Here is a 16,304-nt window from a genome sequence, read left to right as displayed (position 1 = left end):
TGTTATAAACGGGCGGCATTTTACCTCTTTGCCCAGGGCAGCAAAACTGCTAGTGCCGGCCCTGTCCATGCCTTCAAATTCAACAGTAATTTTTGTGATTAATGTTTGTTTTTGCTACACTTGAGCACATTTGTTTTCTCATAAACAATCACAATGATATTCTTGAGTTTGTCAATTGATGAAAAAGAAAGCGATCACATTCCTTCTGAAATGTGGCATTTTGTTCAACAATAGAGAACACAAAATCTGCATTCGTATATTTTAAAACAATCAAATTTTATGGATCAAAATTTGTGAAATTCTATGTTATTTTTTAAAGTGAAAACAGATCATAGTGTGCATGAGAAGAATGACAGTGTGCACACTTCTAAGTTATATTCAATACCGAGTTGTTAAAAAAGACATCCTTGTGAAAAATTGAAGAACAGTGCAAAAAATAAATAACTAAATAAATAAAAGAAGTGTTTCATGATATATGCTTCTTGCATTTTTAATTTTGTTACCTGGGTGCTGCTTTATGTTATTCTTTGTACACTGGCACTTTTGAATATGATTGTTATCTTTTGCACCTTAGCTTAGCATAAAGTTAGTCACCAATGGCTGGTGAATTCTCCAGTGGGGGTTGTGGATAACTCGAAAGTACTAAATTGATAACAGGTAGAAATTAATTAAATTTGCTAGGAATTTTAATGAAGTATCTGCTCTTTATTATCAAATTCTTCATGAAACAAAAAGAACAAAGGATCTTGATTGAAACAGTTTTTTAACAAAGAATTTGTCTTATCAGTTAACAGCCATTCCGCTAAGCTATCTAATAAAACTAGATGGTTCTCAACTTTCTCTCAGAGGATCTTCAACTTCAAATTTCATTATTGGATAGATGCCAGCCAGGGGCATTAAGACTACTTAATACTTTCACAGGTGCATGATGTAATGTGCAATAAGATTTTGGTTAAGAACATGAAAATTTTTTATTTATTATTTCATAATAATTTAATATAAATATCTAATGTTTGGCCTAAAAAATAACACTAATACTTTAAAAATATAAACACTGTACTTTTGGATGTTTTAAATGTATATCCTTGTTAACTTACCTAATAGGTTTGATTTACATGGTTTGATTGACACTATTATAAAACACGAAATGGCTACACTGATATGCAATACACATAGAAAGATATTAGGCAAAAATCTAAAAAGTTCTTATTGGTTATAAGGATTATGTGTTGGTGACTGCTTTTCCGAATTATCTGCAACACATGGTCTCTATAAATGATAAGAACCATTTGGATACTTATTACACACCTATTTTAATATCAGTAATACGTACAAGCCAAAATTTGGTCTGAAACTTGCACGTCACCATGTTTGGCTTCATACTCTCTATAACTAGCAAGTAACAACAATAATAATAATGATAACAAAAACAATAAATTTATTTTATAATTACTTATATATACTTCCTTTAGCCTAGGTGGGCAAATGAAGCCTTTTTTGTAATAATTTCATGAGAAACATTTTGTGTCTAAGATTTTTGCAAATTAGTATGTTCCTAATAAATCAATTCATTGTAAATATATATATATACCAGGAGAATTCTGAATTTATAACTGTCAGAAAATAATATGCTGAAATTGTTAGGCTTTTTTTGGAGGGGGGGGGCACACTGTTGTTTCAACACATATCTTTGGCTATGCTTCTTAACAAAATACATATTACATATTATATAATAAACAAATATACTCCATATTCTCCAATACATACATACTCCAATACATATACATATTATATAATAAACAATTACTCACTTTTGAAGCTTCATCAGTTTCAATACTAAAAGCCTCTGCTAAAGGTTTAAGTAAATGATTTGGTGGTATTTCTTTCTCACGATATTTAAAGGCATTCTGACAAATTTCCACTACTTGCTGTTTTGATGTAGCCTGTAAATATCACGCGAATGAATATTAAAAATAAAAATTAAAACATAGAATAGACCAAATATATAACTGCATAAATAAATAATAATTCACATTTTTACTTTTGTAAAAATCAGAAAATTAAAATTATTACTTTTAATAACAAAAGCAAAATTTCAAAATTAATTTGCGGCTTTAACATGATTTTGTTTACACCTCCCTGATAGATACGAAATTCGTGATGCCAATCTTAATTTTGATAATAATATTATAAAAAGCAGGACTTTTTAAATACTCTTTTTAAAACTTCTTTTGTTTTCAGTTTGTTTCAGATTTTCAGCAATCACTTCAGTTTGTTTCGAAGTTTTCATATTTTTCACCAATCAGTGCATTTGCTGAAGCTCAAAATTTATTTCCTCCCCTGACCTACGACTTGCACACACTTGGCAACAGTATGTTATTTACCAGACGATTTTTAAGTTGCATACTCCGTGATTGCATCATTATACTTCGTGAGTTGCACTTTTGTGAACTGTGGGGTATAAGGAGAGGAGGTAGTTGATAATGTTATCATCTGATATTACCATATGTTCTTTGGAGTGAAGGAAAATTAGTGAAACTTTTATATCCTTTACAATGTCTGATATCAATTCGTACGAGTGGCTATATAAAGTAAGTATCTATAATTCAAAAAATAAACTAGTTGTTTTTATCTTAAATTAGTTACTGAGATTGAGAAAAATGCTAAATGTATGAATTCGTTCATGACATGTCTTAAAGGTAAGTAAATGAAAGCTGTTTCATTTATAAGTGCGCTTTTGTGTGTGGGCTGTGTAAGAAATGCAGTTAATATTTGCTGTATGTTTTTGGGTTGTACTTGTCAAAGATTTAAAACACATGTCTGTGTATGAGCAGTATTTATATTTCTCTCTTTAAACGAAATTAATTGTATTAATAAAAATGAACTTATTAAAATGAAAATCTGTGTATTAATGTAATTCAGTTAAATGAAATTATTGTAGCAGCATTGCTTCTAAAAATCTTCATGTATCTATCACTGTTATTCAGAGCTTAAATTGCACCTGTACTTCTTAGTTTTTGGGATAAATCATAATCGTAGCCCGAGTGCACCAGAGCCCTAAATTCGAAGGCTCCACTTCTTTTTTTGTAACTGAACAACAATTTCAATAGAAATTTGGGCTGATCTTTAGAATATGGTAACTGGTAGTTTGGCGACATTTTGGAGGCGATAAAGGTTACTACCTGGGACTTTGGTAATAATGTGAGCAGTACTCAGTTCCGATTACGCATTATTTTGTGTGAGGGAAATGAGAGATCACGGGATATGTCATGTGATATTAATGGACGAATTACGGTTCTTTAATTGGAAAAGGGGGGAATTTGGAAAAATATCTGTGGCTGTATATTTTGTATTAAGCTTCATTGTGTGTTGTTTGAAGTAGGGTTGAATAATTTTGGGATTGTATGGCGCTGTCTAAAGTGAATTCTAGATTTTTAATGCGTTTGTGTGATAATTCAAAAGAATTGGTTGAATGGTGCATGAGTGTATGTTTAATTGCGGATAAGTATGAATGTCCAAAATGTGGGAATGAAATGAGATTGTGTGAAAGGAAGGATATTACTGATAAGTTTGAATGCTGGTGCAAGAAATCTGGTGAAAATGGACATTTTGTGAAACGGAGTATAAGGAAGGGTACGTGGTTTGCTGAAAGTCGTTTGAGTATGGGTGAGATTTTATTGATTTCTTATTATTGGGTGAATAGATTGCCAGTTGACTATTGGATTTCGGATTTAGAAATTAGCAGTAGGACTGCAGCTGATTGGAATTCTTTTTGTAGGGAAGTGTGCGTGGAATTTTGCGAAAATGATATGGGTATGCTTGGTGGTATGAATGTTATTGTGGAAATTGATGAGAGTAAGTTTGGGAAGCGGAAGTATCAGAGAGGTAGGAGAGTGGAAGGAAAATGGGTGTTTGGTGGGATTGAAAGGGATAGTAATAAATGTTTTAATTTAAGGTTGTGCGAGATAGAAGTAAAGATTGTTTATTAAGTTTTATAAAAGAATATATTCTACCGGGTACTATAATTATTTCAGATTGCTGGAAATCGTATGAATGTTTGGAAGATGAAGGTTTTAAACATCTTGCTGTGAACCACAAATATTATTTTAAAGATCCGGAAACAGGTGCACATACCAATACAATAGAGGGCACGTGGAGTGCTATAAAAAGTGCCATTCCGAGGCAAGTGATAAAGAGAATTTTGCTTTTTATTTAGCGGAGGAAGTGTGGAGGAAAAATTCGCAGAAAAAATTGTTCAGTAATTTTATTGAATCCATAATAAAAGTGTATCCACCATGTAAGCAAGTTGCTGAAGAAGATTAGGTAAGTTAGTATTTTTAATTATTTGAGGATATTATTTTTATGCATTGTTCTAAATGTAAGGTGGAAGTAAAGTAATTTGGTATTATTGGGAAAATTGTTATTAGCAATGATTTAGTTTAAAGTAATTAGGATTGTAAGCTAATTTTTATTAATTTAATGTATGTGCTTATTTATATTTTAAGTAGTGTTTTTGAATTTCATTATATTTTAATTAAATGATAGTTATTTTGTGAATTTGATGTTTGTAGGAATTTGGTATACGTTTTAGTTGAAGTAAACGTGCATGGAAATAATTTAAATATTTGACACTAAGTATTTGTAATGTTTGCGGTATGAATTCATTGGTGACATTTATAATATAATAGATAATTTAGAGGTAAAAGTTTTTGGATATTTTATTTATTTTATACGTGGAAATGTTCATATTTGGAAAGGGTCGCCAAAAAATCGCCAAGATACCATAATCTAAAGATCAACCAAAATTTGATCTCGAAAATTTTATTTTTTGCAATAAAATTATATTACAAATTGTTTATTAAATTTGGTACTTTTCCGCTTCGCCGGCGCAAATCTCGCCAAGCAGACTTTGTTGGCGACAACATACAGTATACACATAAAAAAAATTTAACAAATGTTAGTTCTCAGAATTTTTTATTTTGAAGACATAAACATTTTAATATGGTTTATAATTTGTAATAATAAAGACAATAAATTTGTAAAAAGACAATTTAAGAATTACTATGCTATCATGGTTCAACATCCTGATTCGCCGATTCGTATCACGTGACAACAAGTGATCTCATCTCACGTAAACTACGCTACAAAAATATAATTCTTTCAGTAATTATCTGCATTAATTTAAAGTTAAATCTTAATTTGGAATACAAGTTTAAATGCAAGAATTATTTCAATTCCTACAAATAGCTTACTGAGAAATTATGTAAAACCGTAGTGCTTTACTTCACTAGTGCATTCTCATTAGAATTGATGAATTTAACCCTTGACTTTGCCTTTTCAATATTTTCACCTTCGGGTGAGCGGTGTGATTGCATCCTAAGTGACTTAATTACCGCGAATAGTCTTAGGGCATAAAATTTAATTATCTTTGTAAATATTCTATGTAATTGTATGCCAGTATTGAAAGAAACAATCAATCTGGTAAGAAATGGCTGCGACTTGTTTTGAAAATGAGGTGTAAAAGGTTTACCAGCGAAGATATTCCGTTTGGCATCAGTTGTACCATTATTGGCGACTTTATCGTTTGCGCCGGCAAAACGGAAAAGTACCTTAAATTTTAATTTATCTCTTTACATTTTATTTAATTTAAATTTAATTACGTTTATCTTTAAAACAGCTTTCATTTATTTTAATAATTATAATTAATATATTATATTTAATTAAATAATAATTGACAAATACTAATTATTAAAATTAATTAAATAGTAATTACTTTCGTAATAATTGACTATTTAATTTTTATCTTATTAATGATTTTAAAAGTCATTTTCTTTATTTACTTTTGTTCCTCTTTGCTGATGGTCTTCCATAGGGCTCCAGCACTTCTAATTTTAGAAATTAAGCCCTGTTGTTATTTTCAAAACTTTGTGTGCAACTCATTCTGCTTTATCTTGAATGGGAATGGTATATATGAATTTATGTTAAGTAGCTGCATGCACTTAGTGAATTAAGGCTTTAGATGGCACTCACGTTTATGTGTGTTTAATGGTTATAATATTGCTTCATAAAATTCACTAATTTTATTTCATAGATACATTATTCTTGATGCGAACTATATCAGTATTTCACAATACCAGCCATGAAATTTTTTACACAGGTCATTTTTATTATTCTTGTATGTGGGTAGAAATGTGTATATGGGTAAAAATATCTAGTTGCTGTATATTTAAGGGGTATATTTAATAGGCTTGCTTTTTTGCCCAACTTTATATGCATATCTGTCTAAAATTGTGTAAATACCTCATTTCGCTTATATTATGGGCATGTGGGGCGGTTATACAGTCAAAAGTCGTTAATCCGGATACCCATAATCCAGAATGGTCTATAATCCGGACCTCAAAGCTACAAACTTTCTGCACACGCGTCAACGCAAGTTCGCGTTGATGCAATCGCGTAATACCTTTATGCATGCGCATATGCGTGTACACATGCACATAATACATTTATGTATGCGCGTTTAATGTATAACGGATGGTATAAGTTAAGCTAAAATTATCTATTTTAGTTAATGTTGCAGATTGCGTTGTTCCTTAATCTTCGAATTGGAACCGGCTTATTATTTTTTCCAGACTGTTAGAGCAATTTTATAAAAGTAAGTTGGAACTTTCGATTATGTCAAATGGAATTTCCGATGCTGGATCTACAAAGGGACAGTATGTTTCGACGTCCATCAAACAAAAAGTGGAATTGCTGCAAAAAATGGATAAAGGCTCCTTTTTTTCTCTAATCATTCCGAAATCTGTTTATCAATTTCACGCTGCTCTGCACGGGGGGGAGACGTCGCAACACGCAATGAACCGGAAGTTGATTTGTCAGCACTATCCTTATCTTCAGGGCAGATGTTTTTATTTTATTTGGCTTATAATTCCTTACTAAATGTAGTATTTCATCTTGATATACTCCGTCTTTGATATGATTTAAATCAAATTCCTCGTCATTATAAATATCACAAATGCAAATCATATAGTTTTCTGGTTGCAATTTTCTAATTTATACTATGCATAATGTATGCTTTACGCATGTGCACATTGAAAGAAATGTTTAATAAAGTAAACAAATAAATATTAAGTTTTTTTTTTTTTCATAAATTTTGATACCCTTTAGATCATATTTGCTCTTTATTTCATAAATTATGGTTTCATATTTTTAATTTTATTATTTCTGCATGCCATCTTACCAGATTTAAACTCGTGATCTATAATCCGGAAAAATCGATAATCCGGAATCGCCAAAGTCGTGACGAGTACGGATTAAAGACTTTTGACTGTATTATTTATATTCAGCCTAGTTTTTAAATTGTACACTTGGTATACAGAACTAAATGTTAAATGTATACAGTCAAAAGTCTTTAATCCGGACTCGTCGGGACTTCGGTGATTCCGGATTATCGGTTTTTCTGGATTATAAATCATCAGTTTAAATCTGGTAAGATGGGATGCAGAAATCATAAAATTAAAAATATGAAACCATAATTTATGAAATAAAGAGCAATTATGATCTAAAGGGTATTAAAAAAAAGCTTAATATTTATTTTACTTTATTAAACATTTCTTTTGATGCGCGCATGCGTAAAGTATGCATTACGCATTGTCAAAATTAGAAAATTGCAACCAGAAAACCGAATAAAATAAAAACATCTGCCCTGAAGATAAGGAAAGTGCTGACAGATAAACTTCCGGTTCATCGCGTGCTGCGACGTCTTCCCTCCCTTCCGCAGAGGAGCGTGAATTTGATAAACAGATTTCGGAATGGTTAGAGAAACAAAGGATATGCCTTTATCCATTTTTTGCAGCAATTCCACTTTTTGTTTGATGGACATCGAAACATGCTTTCGCTTTGTAGATCCTTTGGCAGCTCCAGAATCAGAAATTCTTTTTGACATAATCAAAAGTTCAATCTTACTTTTATAAAATTGGTCTAACAGTCTGCGAAAAGTAATAAGCCGGATCCAATTCGAAGATTAAGGAACAACGCAATCTGAAATATTAACTGAAATAGGTAATCAGATAATTTTAGCTTAACTTATACTGTCCGTTATACATTAAACGCACATGTGTAAAAATATTATGCACATGCGTAAACGCATTAATGTGTTTACGCATACACAGAAAGTTTATAGCTTTGAGGTACGGATTATAGATGTCTGAATTAAAGACTTTTGACTGTATATTGTGATTATAAGAGTTATGTTGCTTTTTCTTTTTTCTTTTCATTTCTTTAGCATATCTCCTATCTGTGTTTGTCTTATTTCCTTATAACAAATTGAGAAAAGTATAATGTTCGATTTAATAAATAGCTGCATCAATTTCATTATTTTCATTGGAACATAAAAAATTTCATTATTTTCATTGGAACAGTCCAAGATTCTTTAACATTGAAAATGTAAATTGCTGCAACACATTTAATTCAATTTCGAATTTTGTAATGTTAACACCAATCAAATCTAAAACACAATTGTACAGTCAAAAGTTGTTAATCCGGAATGATCTATAATCCGGACCTCAAAGCTACAAACTTTTTGCGCATACGTCAACGCATAATGCGTTCACGCATGCGCATACTCGTCTACGCATGCGCATATGCGAGTGCACATGTGCATAATACGTTTACGCATGCACGTTTAATGTATAACGGACGATATAAGCTAAGCTAAAATTATCTATTTCAGTTAATGTTGCAGATTGCGTTGTTCCTTAATCTTCGAATAGGATCCGGCTTACTATTTTTTGCAGAGTGTTAAGAGCAATTTTATAAAAGTAAGCTTGAACTTTCGATTATGTCAAATAGAATCTCCGATTCTGTAGCTGCCAAAGGATCTATCTACAAAGTGAAAGCATGTTTCAATGTCCATCAAACAAAAAGTGGAATTGCTACAAAAAATGGATAAAGGCATATCCTTTGTTTCTCTAACCTTTCCGAAATCTGTTTATCAATTTCAGGCTGCTCTGCGGGATGGGGGGGTCGTCGCGGTGCGCGCGCAATGAATTGGAAGTTGATCTGTCAGCACTATCCTTATCTTCAGGGCAGATGTTTTTATTTTATTTCGCTTATAATTCCTTACTAAATGTAGTATTTCATCTCGATGTACTCCGTCTTTGATATGATTTAAATCAAATTCCTCATCCATTATAATTTGCTTCCGATAGTGAAGAAAGTGACACACAGGTTATTGAAAACAAAAAATTTTGATTGACAAACTAGTATTTTTGACTTGGCAATTATCGGACTTGAACAGCGGAACTTTGTAACTGAACAAGAAACTATGTCTGTTTATAGAATTAAAGAGAAAGTATTATCACATAAAACGTAGCAACTTAAACAATTTACATTGAAAGAAATGTTTAATTAAGTAAACAAAGAAATATTGAGCTTTTTTTTTTTGTAAATTTTGATACCCATTAGATCATAATTGTTCTTTATTTCATAAATTACGGTTTCATATTTGTAGTTTTATAATTTCTGCATGCCATCTTGCCAGATTTAAACTGATGATCTATAATCCGGAAAAAATCAGTAATCCGGAATTGCCAAAGTCCCAACAAGTCCGGATTAAAGACTTTTGACTGTAGTACGTGTTCTGAAGCTATCTACTAACTTTGTACTATAGTAACACAAAGTAAAACATGCTTTAAATTATAATAAATATCTCTAATAAGAACAATTAAAAATATTGTATGTCTAGATGCAGGCAGGAATTAAAATCAGGATCATTTAGCTGGTGTTTATATATGAAAAAAAAAGTGGACTAACTTGAAATTTCATGCTTTCTTTCTAAATAAAAATACTTTTATTAAAAACAAATGTATAATTTCTGACTACTGCAGATGAATCGTTTTTAAATTTTGCATATAACAAGACAATATTTGTTTCTGATACATTTCTCCTTATTATAAATATTACAAGGTGTAGCAGAAGATTAGCACCATCTTGCAGTCAGTAGAAATTTCATGAAGGCCCCTGAAAACATAAAAGAATATTTTCATACTGGCAGGCCTTGAGCAGAAGTTGGCCTTGGTTACCAGTTTTCAGATTTTCAACAATCGGTAATGCATTTCCTGAACCTCAAAAATTATCCCCCCTGATCACAATTACCCATGACTTGCACACAGTTGGCAACAGTATGTTATTTACCATTTGATTTTTAAGTTGTGTATTTGTAAATTGTGGGGCATGAGGAGAGGACTTAGTGTGATGATAATGTTATCTGCTGATATTACCATGTGTTCTTTTGAGTGAAGGAAAATTAATGAAACTTATACAGTCAAAAGTCGTTAATTCGGACACCCATAATTCGGAATGATCTATAATCCGGACCTCAAAACTAAAAACTTTCTGCCAATGCGCCGCGTTGACACATGCGCATAGGCGTTTACGCGTGCGCGTAAGACCCTTTACGACTGCGCATATGAGTGTACGCAAGTGCAGAATACGTTTTCGCGTGCGCGTTTTATTATAATGGACGTATAAGCTAAAATTATCTAATTATCTATTTCAGTTAATGTTGATGATTGCGTTGTTCCTTAATTTTCGAATTGGATCCGGCTTATTATTTTTTGCAGACTGTAAGAGCAATTTTATAAAAGTAAGCTTAAACTTTCGATTATATCAAATAGAATTTCCGATATATATTTGTTAATATGTAAAGGATCTAAAGCGAAAGTATGTTTTGAAATCTGAAATCTGTTCATCAATCTCACGCTGCTCGGCGGGGGGATCGCCGCGCGGCGGGCGCGTAATGAATTGGAAGTTGATCTGTCAACACTATCTTTATCTTCAGCGCAGATGTTTTTATTTTATTTGGCTTATAATTCCTTACCAAATGTAGTATTTCATCTCGATATGCTCTGTCTTTGATATGATTTAAAACAAGTTCCTCGTCATTATAATTTGCTTTCGATAGCGAAGAAAGTAACAGAGGTTATTGAAAACGAAAAAAATTCGATTGACAAATTAGTCGGTGTTCTCGACACAGCAATTATAGGACTTGAACAGCGTAACTTTGTAACTGAACAAGAAATTATGTCTGTTTAATAGAATTAAAGAGAAAGTATTATCACATGAAACGAAGCAAAACTTAAACAACTTACATTGAAAGAAATGTTTAATAAAGTAAACAAATAAATATTAAGCTTTTTCTTTTTGCAAATTTTGATACCCTTTAGATCATAATTGTTCTTTATTTCATAAATTACGGTTTCATATTTTTAATTTTAGAATTTCTGCATGCCATCTTACGAGATTTAAACTGATGATCTATAATCCGGAAAAATCGATAATCCGGAATCGCCGAAGTCCCGACGAGTCCGGATTAACGACTTTTGACTGTATATCCTTTACAATGTCGGATATCGATTCATATGAGTGACTGTGTAGAGAAAGCATCTGTAATTAAAAAAATAAACTAGTTGTTCATATCTTAATCAGTACCTGAGATCTAAACGGTTGATCTTTACATTATGGTAACTAACTTATTAACTTGGCGTTTTTTGGCGAAAATTTGGCGACCAACTCTCCTACAGCAACCCTCTATTTTTTTTTCCCGCCGCCATTTTGTCTTCACGAAGTAAAGACATGTTTCTTTTCTTTTTATCTACTGAACACTTCTTCCACCAATCTACTAGCCGAATTACACTTATGCTAGAAATTTTATCTAACAAAACTGCTTAATCATGACAAATATTCACTGCAAAATTGAGAAAAAGTGCACAATACCATACTCCTTACGCGTTTTTCAAAATAACACATACACATAAACCATGTACACGCCGACTTATTTTTACTTAAAAAAACATCCCAGAATTGCACAAAAATGGCATTGCGCACACTCTTCACTATATCCATGTACACTGCTTTTTTCTCATAAATTAGAAAAATTTCACGAAAATATATGACAATTTTCTCAATCTTTAAACCCGGTAAAAAGAACATATATGAAATTACCTGATCGCGAAAAAGTATTTACCCTTTCCAAATATGAACATTTCCACATATAAAATAAATAAAATATCCAAAAACTTTTACCTCTAAATCATCTATTACATTATACACGTCACCAACGAATTCATACCGCAAGCATTACAAATACTTAGTATCAAATATTTAAATTATTTCCATGCACGTTTATTTCAACTTAAACATATACCAAATTCCTACAAACATAAAATTCACAAAATAACTATCATTTAATTAAAATATCACTAAACCATGTACACGTCGACTTATTTTTACTTAAAAAAACATCCCAGAATTGCACAAAAATGGCATTGCGCACACTCTTCACTATATCCATGCACACTGCTTTTTTCTCATAAATTAGAAAAATTTCACGAAAATACATGACAATTTTCTCAATCTTTAAACCCGGTAAAAAGAACATATATGAAATTACCTGATCGCGAAAAAGTATTTACCCTTTACAAATATGAACATTTCCACATATAAAATAAATAAAATATCCAAAAACTTTTACCTCTAAATCATCTATTACATTATACACGTCACCAACGAATTCATACCGCAAGCATTACAAATACTTAGTATCAAATATTTAAATTATTTCCATGCACATTTATTTCAACTTAAACGTATTCCAAATTCCTACAAACATAAAATTCACAAAATAACTATCATTTAATTAAAATATCACTAAACCATGTACACGTCGACTTATTTTTACTTAAAAAAACATCCCAGAATTGCACAAAAATGGCATTGCGCACACTCTTCACTATATCCATGCACACTGCTTTTTTCTCATAAATTAGAAAAATTTCACGAAAATACATGACAATTTTCTCAATCTTTAAACCCGGTAAAAAGAACATATATGAAATTACCTGATCGCGAAAAAGTAATGAACATAAAATAAATAAAATATCCAAAAAGTTTTACCTCTAAATCATCTATTTCATTATACACGTCACCAACAAATTCATACCGAAACCATTACAAATACTTATTGTCAGATATTTAAATTATTTCCATGCACGTTTACTTCAACTAAAATGTATACCAAATTCCTACAAACATAAAATTCACAAAATAGCTATCATTTAATTAAAATATAATTAAATTCAAAAACACTACTTAAAATATAAATGAGCACATACATTAAATTAATACATACATAAATACCCATTTCGAATTCACTTTAGTTACGGCCATGGGATCCAAAAATTCATGAACACTGTTTCACACAACACAGAATAAAGCCAAATACAAAATTTCCAGATTTCCCCACTTTTCCGATTAAAGAACCATAATTCGTCCATTAATATCACATGGCATATCCCATGATCTCTCATTTCCCTCACACAAAATAATGCGTAATCGGAACTGAGTACTGCTCACATTATTACCAAAGTGCCAGGTAGTAACCTTTATCGCCTCCAAAATGTCGCCAAACTACCAGTTACCATATTGTAAAGATCAACCAGCTAAACATATGAATCCGTTCATGACTTATATTTTAAAGGTAAATGAAAGCTGTCTCATTTATAAATGCCCTTTCATGTGGGGGGGGCTGTCTAAGAAAGTGCAATTAATATTTGGATTCGCAGTTGATCGAGTATCTGAAGCTTCTTATTACTGACAGCTTAGCCCGAGTTTAGTTCTTAACTGCAAAAAATACGGGTGCCTCTGTTTTTTTCTCAGTATGAAACTGTATTCCAAATTATTTCCTTCAATAAAAGTATCCTTTTCTAGGCAGATGTCTGTTAATTAATATTTCTGAAACTGTGAAGAAAAATCATAAAAATTGTCATATTGCCAGAATTGGATTTGAGTCAGTTCTTTAAAACCGCTTCCTAAAATATTTTAAATTTGATAAACTGTATTTGTTAAACTTCTTCGGATTATGGTAATTTGGCGAAACTTTGGCGACCAACCCTGCTACAGCAACCTGCTAGTTGTTTTTTTTTTGGGGGGGGGACACCATTTTGTTTTCACGAAGTAAAGGCAGGTTTTTTTTTTTTTTTTTAACTCAACATTTTTCCTAACAATCTGCTAGCTGAATTACGGTTATGCTAGAACTTTTCTGAAACAAAAGTGCGTAATCATGATGAAAATTAGGTGCGAAATTGGGAGAAAGTCTAGAATCGCCCACTGCTTGCCGCGTTTTTAAGAATTACATATACACAGTATCCATGTACAGGTCGACCTATTTTCACTTAAAAAAACATCCCAGACTTGCACAAAAATGACATTGCGCACACTCTTGACTTTATCCATGTACACATTGATCTATTTTCACTTGAAAAGTCAAAGAAAATTGACGAAAATCAAATTCTTCTTACTCTTGTAAAAAGAGCCAAACAAATAGGTGGGCGATTCTGCACTTTAGCTTAGCTAAAATCCTGATTGGAATTTTCCGGAAAGTGTCACATTACATGTCTCATTTCTCTGAGACAAAATAATCTGTGATTCAAATTGTATACTTCTCAGATTATTGCTAAAGCCCTAGCTAGTAACCTTTATCACCTTATCAAAATGTCGCCAAACTACCCGTTACCATATTCCAAAGATTAGACCATGAAATCTTAAGTTGCCCCTGGGTGCTGAAAACCCTAACTACAGTTCTGGCAATTGTATTATGTCTTTGAGCATTTAATGTTATATGGAGTTTGTTAATATTATTTTAAGGTAAAAGTATATTTACGGGTATTCCTTGGCAAAAGATCACTGCTACACGAAGCCAAAATAACAAGTCAAAGAATTACACAAACTTGGTATCCATTGGCTCATTTTCACTTAAAAAAAGGTCACAGAATTCCACAAACTAGGCATTGCACACTTCCTTGACTTGACTTTATCCATGTACACGTGGACCTATTTTCAATTATAAAAACATCAGAGAATTGTACAAACTTGTCACTGCGCACTCCCTTGATTTTGTCCATGTACACATCGATATATTTTCACTTAAAAAGTCAAAAGAGCGCCCAATTCTAGGTAAAAGTATATTTACAGAACGTTCAACTACTTAGGTTACCATAAATGAAACAACTTCGTGATAATACAAGGGGTACCCTTCAGTCTACTCTAACCTATTTTAGTATTAGTATGGTAATAAAAAGTATCAACTTTGCTTGTTATATGTTCTCTTACTATTTTTTAATACAATTGTTTTTTCTAGCTCTCATCTCAATTGAAATAATTGTAGGAGTTGAATAGATATAATTTATATGTTATCTGTATTTTTTAACATTATTGATTATCCATTTTATTTGTGCTTAGTTTTAGTCTATATTTTACGTAATATTTGAATAATTAAATAATATAAATTGTGTAATTACCAAAATGTATGCATTACCGAAATGTAATAATATAATAAAAATTATACTATCTAAATTTTGCCTAAATTTCTTGGATATGTTATGTATATTTAGGAGCATCCTCGACGTCTTATTCCTGAACTATGCAAACAGTTTTATGATCTCGGATGGGTAACTGGAACTGGAGGTGGCATAAGCATCAAACATGGGTATATGAAAAATTAATAAAATGTGTAACAATATTCATTTGTATGTAAGAGTATTTGTGTTATATAGTCTGTAGTTTGAGGGAGGAAGGGGAAACTTATTAATTTTTGCATCAAGAAATATCAAATTTAATCATACCACAAAAGCTATTTCTATATCGTTTTGCTATTAATTTTCTAATAGTTTTCAACAAAATTCAGTAAATTACTGTTAAGATACTGTGGGTATTGGGATATTGGTAGGAATATCCCATTACAGCACACATCCCTTCTTTGTTGTTATATTCTTTATTCCCAGATTTTATAGGAGGGTTTAATTTTATTCCTGTATTCATTTTTTAGGAGGTCATATTTAAGGATCTTAGAATCATTCAAGATTTATTACATCTAGATTTTGGACTTTGTACCGTATAATGAATTTTAAATTTGTCATTTGTGTTGCATTTTAAAACTTAAAATAATTGAGATATATGTTTAAAAATATTGATGATTCCTCACCTTTCATAAAATGGACATTAACAGCTTGGTATATTTTTCATTTATTATAATGTCATATGTTAAAGTTAAGTCTTCATTAAATGATATATAATTTATATTAAATTTACTGTTAACAAAAAAAAAGTTATATGAAATTGTTAGTAAAAGTTTACTCTCAGTGTTTGATTTGTTATTGATTTAATTCTTGTATTGTTATCTCATTACAGCATTATATATGTTTTAAAGCGAATATATTTTTATTGTTTAAATAAATCATTTCACTATTTAC

The 16,304-nt window shown here is 31.2% G+C and overlaps 2 protein-coding genes across 2 annotated transcripts in view; one reads left to right on the top strand and one right to left on the bottom strand.

The window, feature by feature from the left end:
• Window positions 1-2,316, bottom strand: part of LOC118195809 (COMM domain-containing protein 9-like) — a 40,586-nt gene extending 38,270 nt beyond the window's left edge. Inside the window, exons 1-2 of the mRNA XM_035367142.2 lie at window positions 2,074-2,316; window positions 1,812-1,943 (exon numbers count right to left, since the gene is read on the bottom strand). Coding sequence (XP_035223033.1) covers window positions 1,812-1,943; window positions 2,074-2,121 — 180 coding nt within the window. The 5' untranslated portion in view covers window positions 2,122-2,316. The remainder of the gene's footprint in view (window positions 1-1,811; window positions 1,944-2,073) is intronic.
• An 83-nt stretch (window positions 2,317-2,399) lies between these two features.
• Window positions 2,400-16,304, top strand: part of LOC118195808 (methylthioribulose-1-phosphate dehydratase) — a 46,451-nt gene continuing 32,546 nt past the window's right edge. Inside the window, exons 1-2 of the mRNA XM_035367141.2 lie at window positions 2,400-2,591; window positions 15,447-15,541. Coding sequence (XP_035223032.1) covers window positions 2,556-2,591; window positions 15,447-15,541 — 131 coding nt within the window. The 5' untranslated portion in view covers window positions 2,400-2,555. The remainder of the gene's footprint in view (window positions 2,592-15,446; window positions 15,542-16,304) is intronic.

The sequence above is a fragment of the Stegodyphus dumicola genome, chromosome 10 (genome assembly GCF_044657685.1).
Source record: "Stegodyphus dumicola isolate Sdum_Otavi_A_Nest chromosome 10, ASM4465768v1".
Classification (NCBI taxonomy): Eukaryota; Metazoa; Arthropoda; class Arachnida; order Araneae; family Eresidae; genus Stegodyphus; species Stegodyphus dumicola.
The sequence above is the reverse complement of the archived record's forward strand: the minus strand, read 5'-3'. Positions and strand labels throughout refer to the sequence as shown.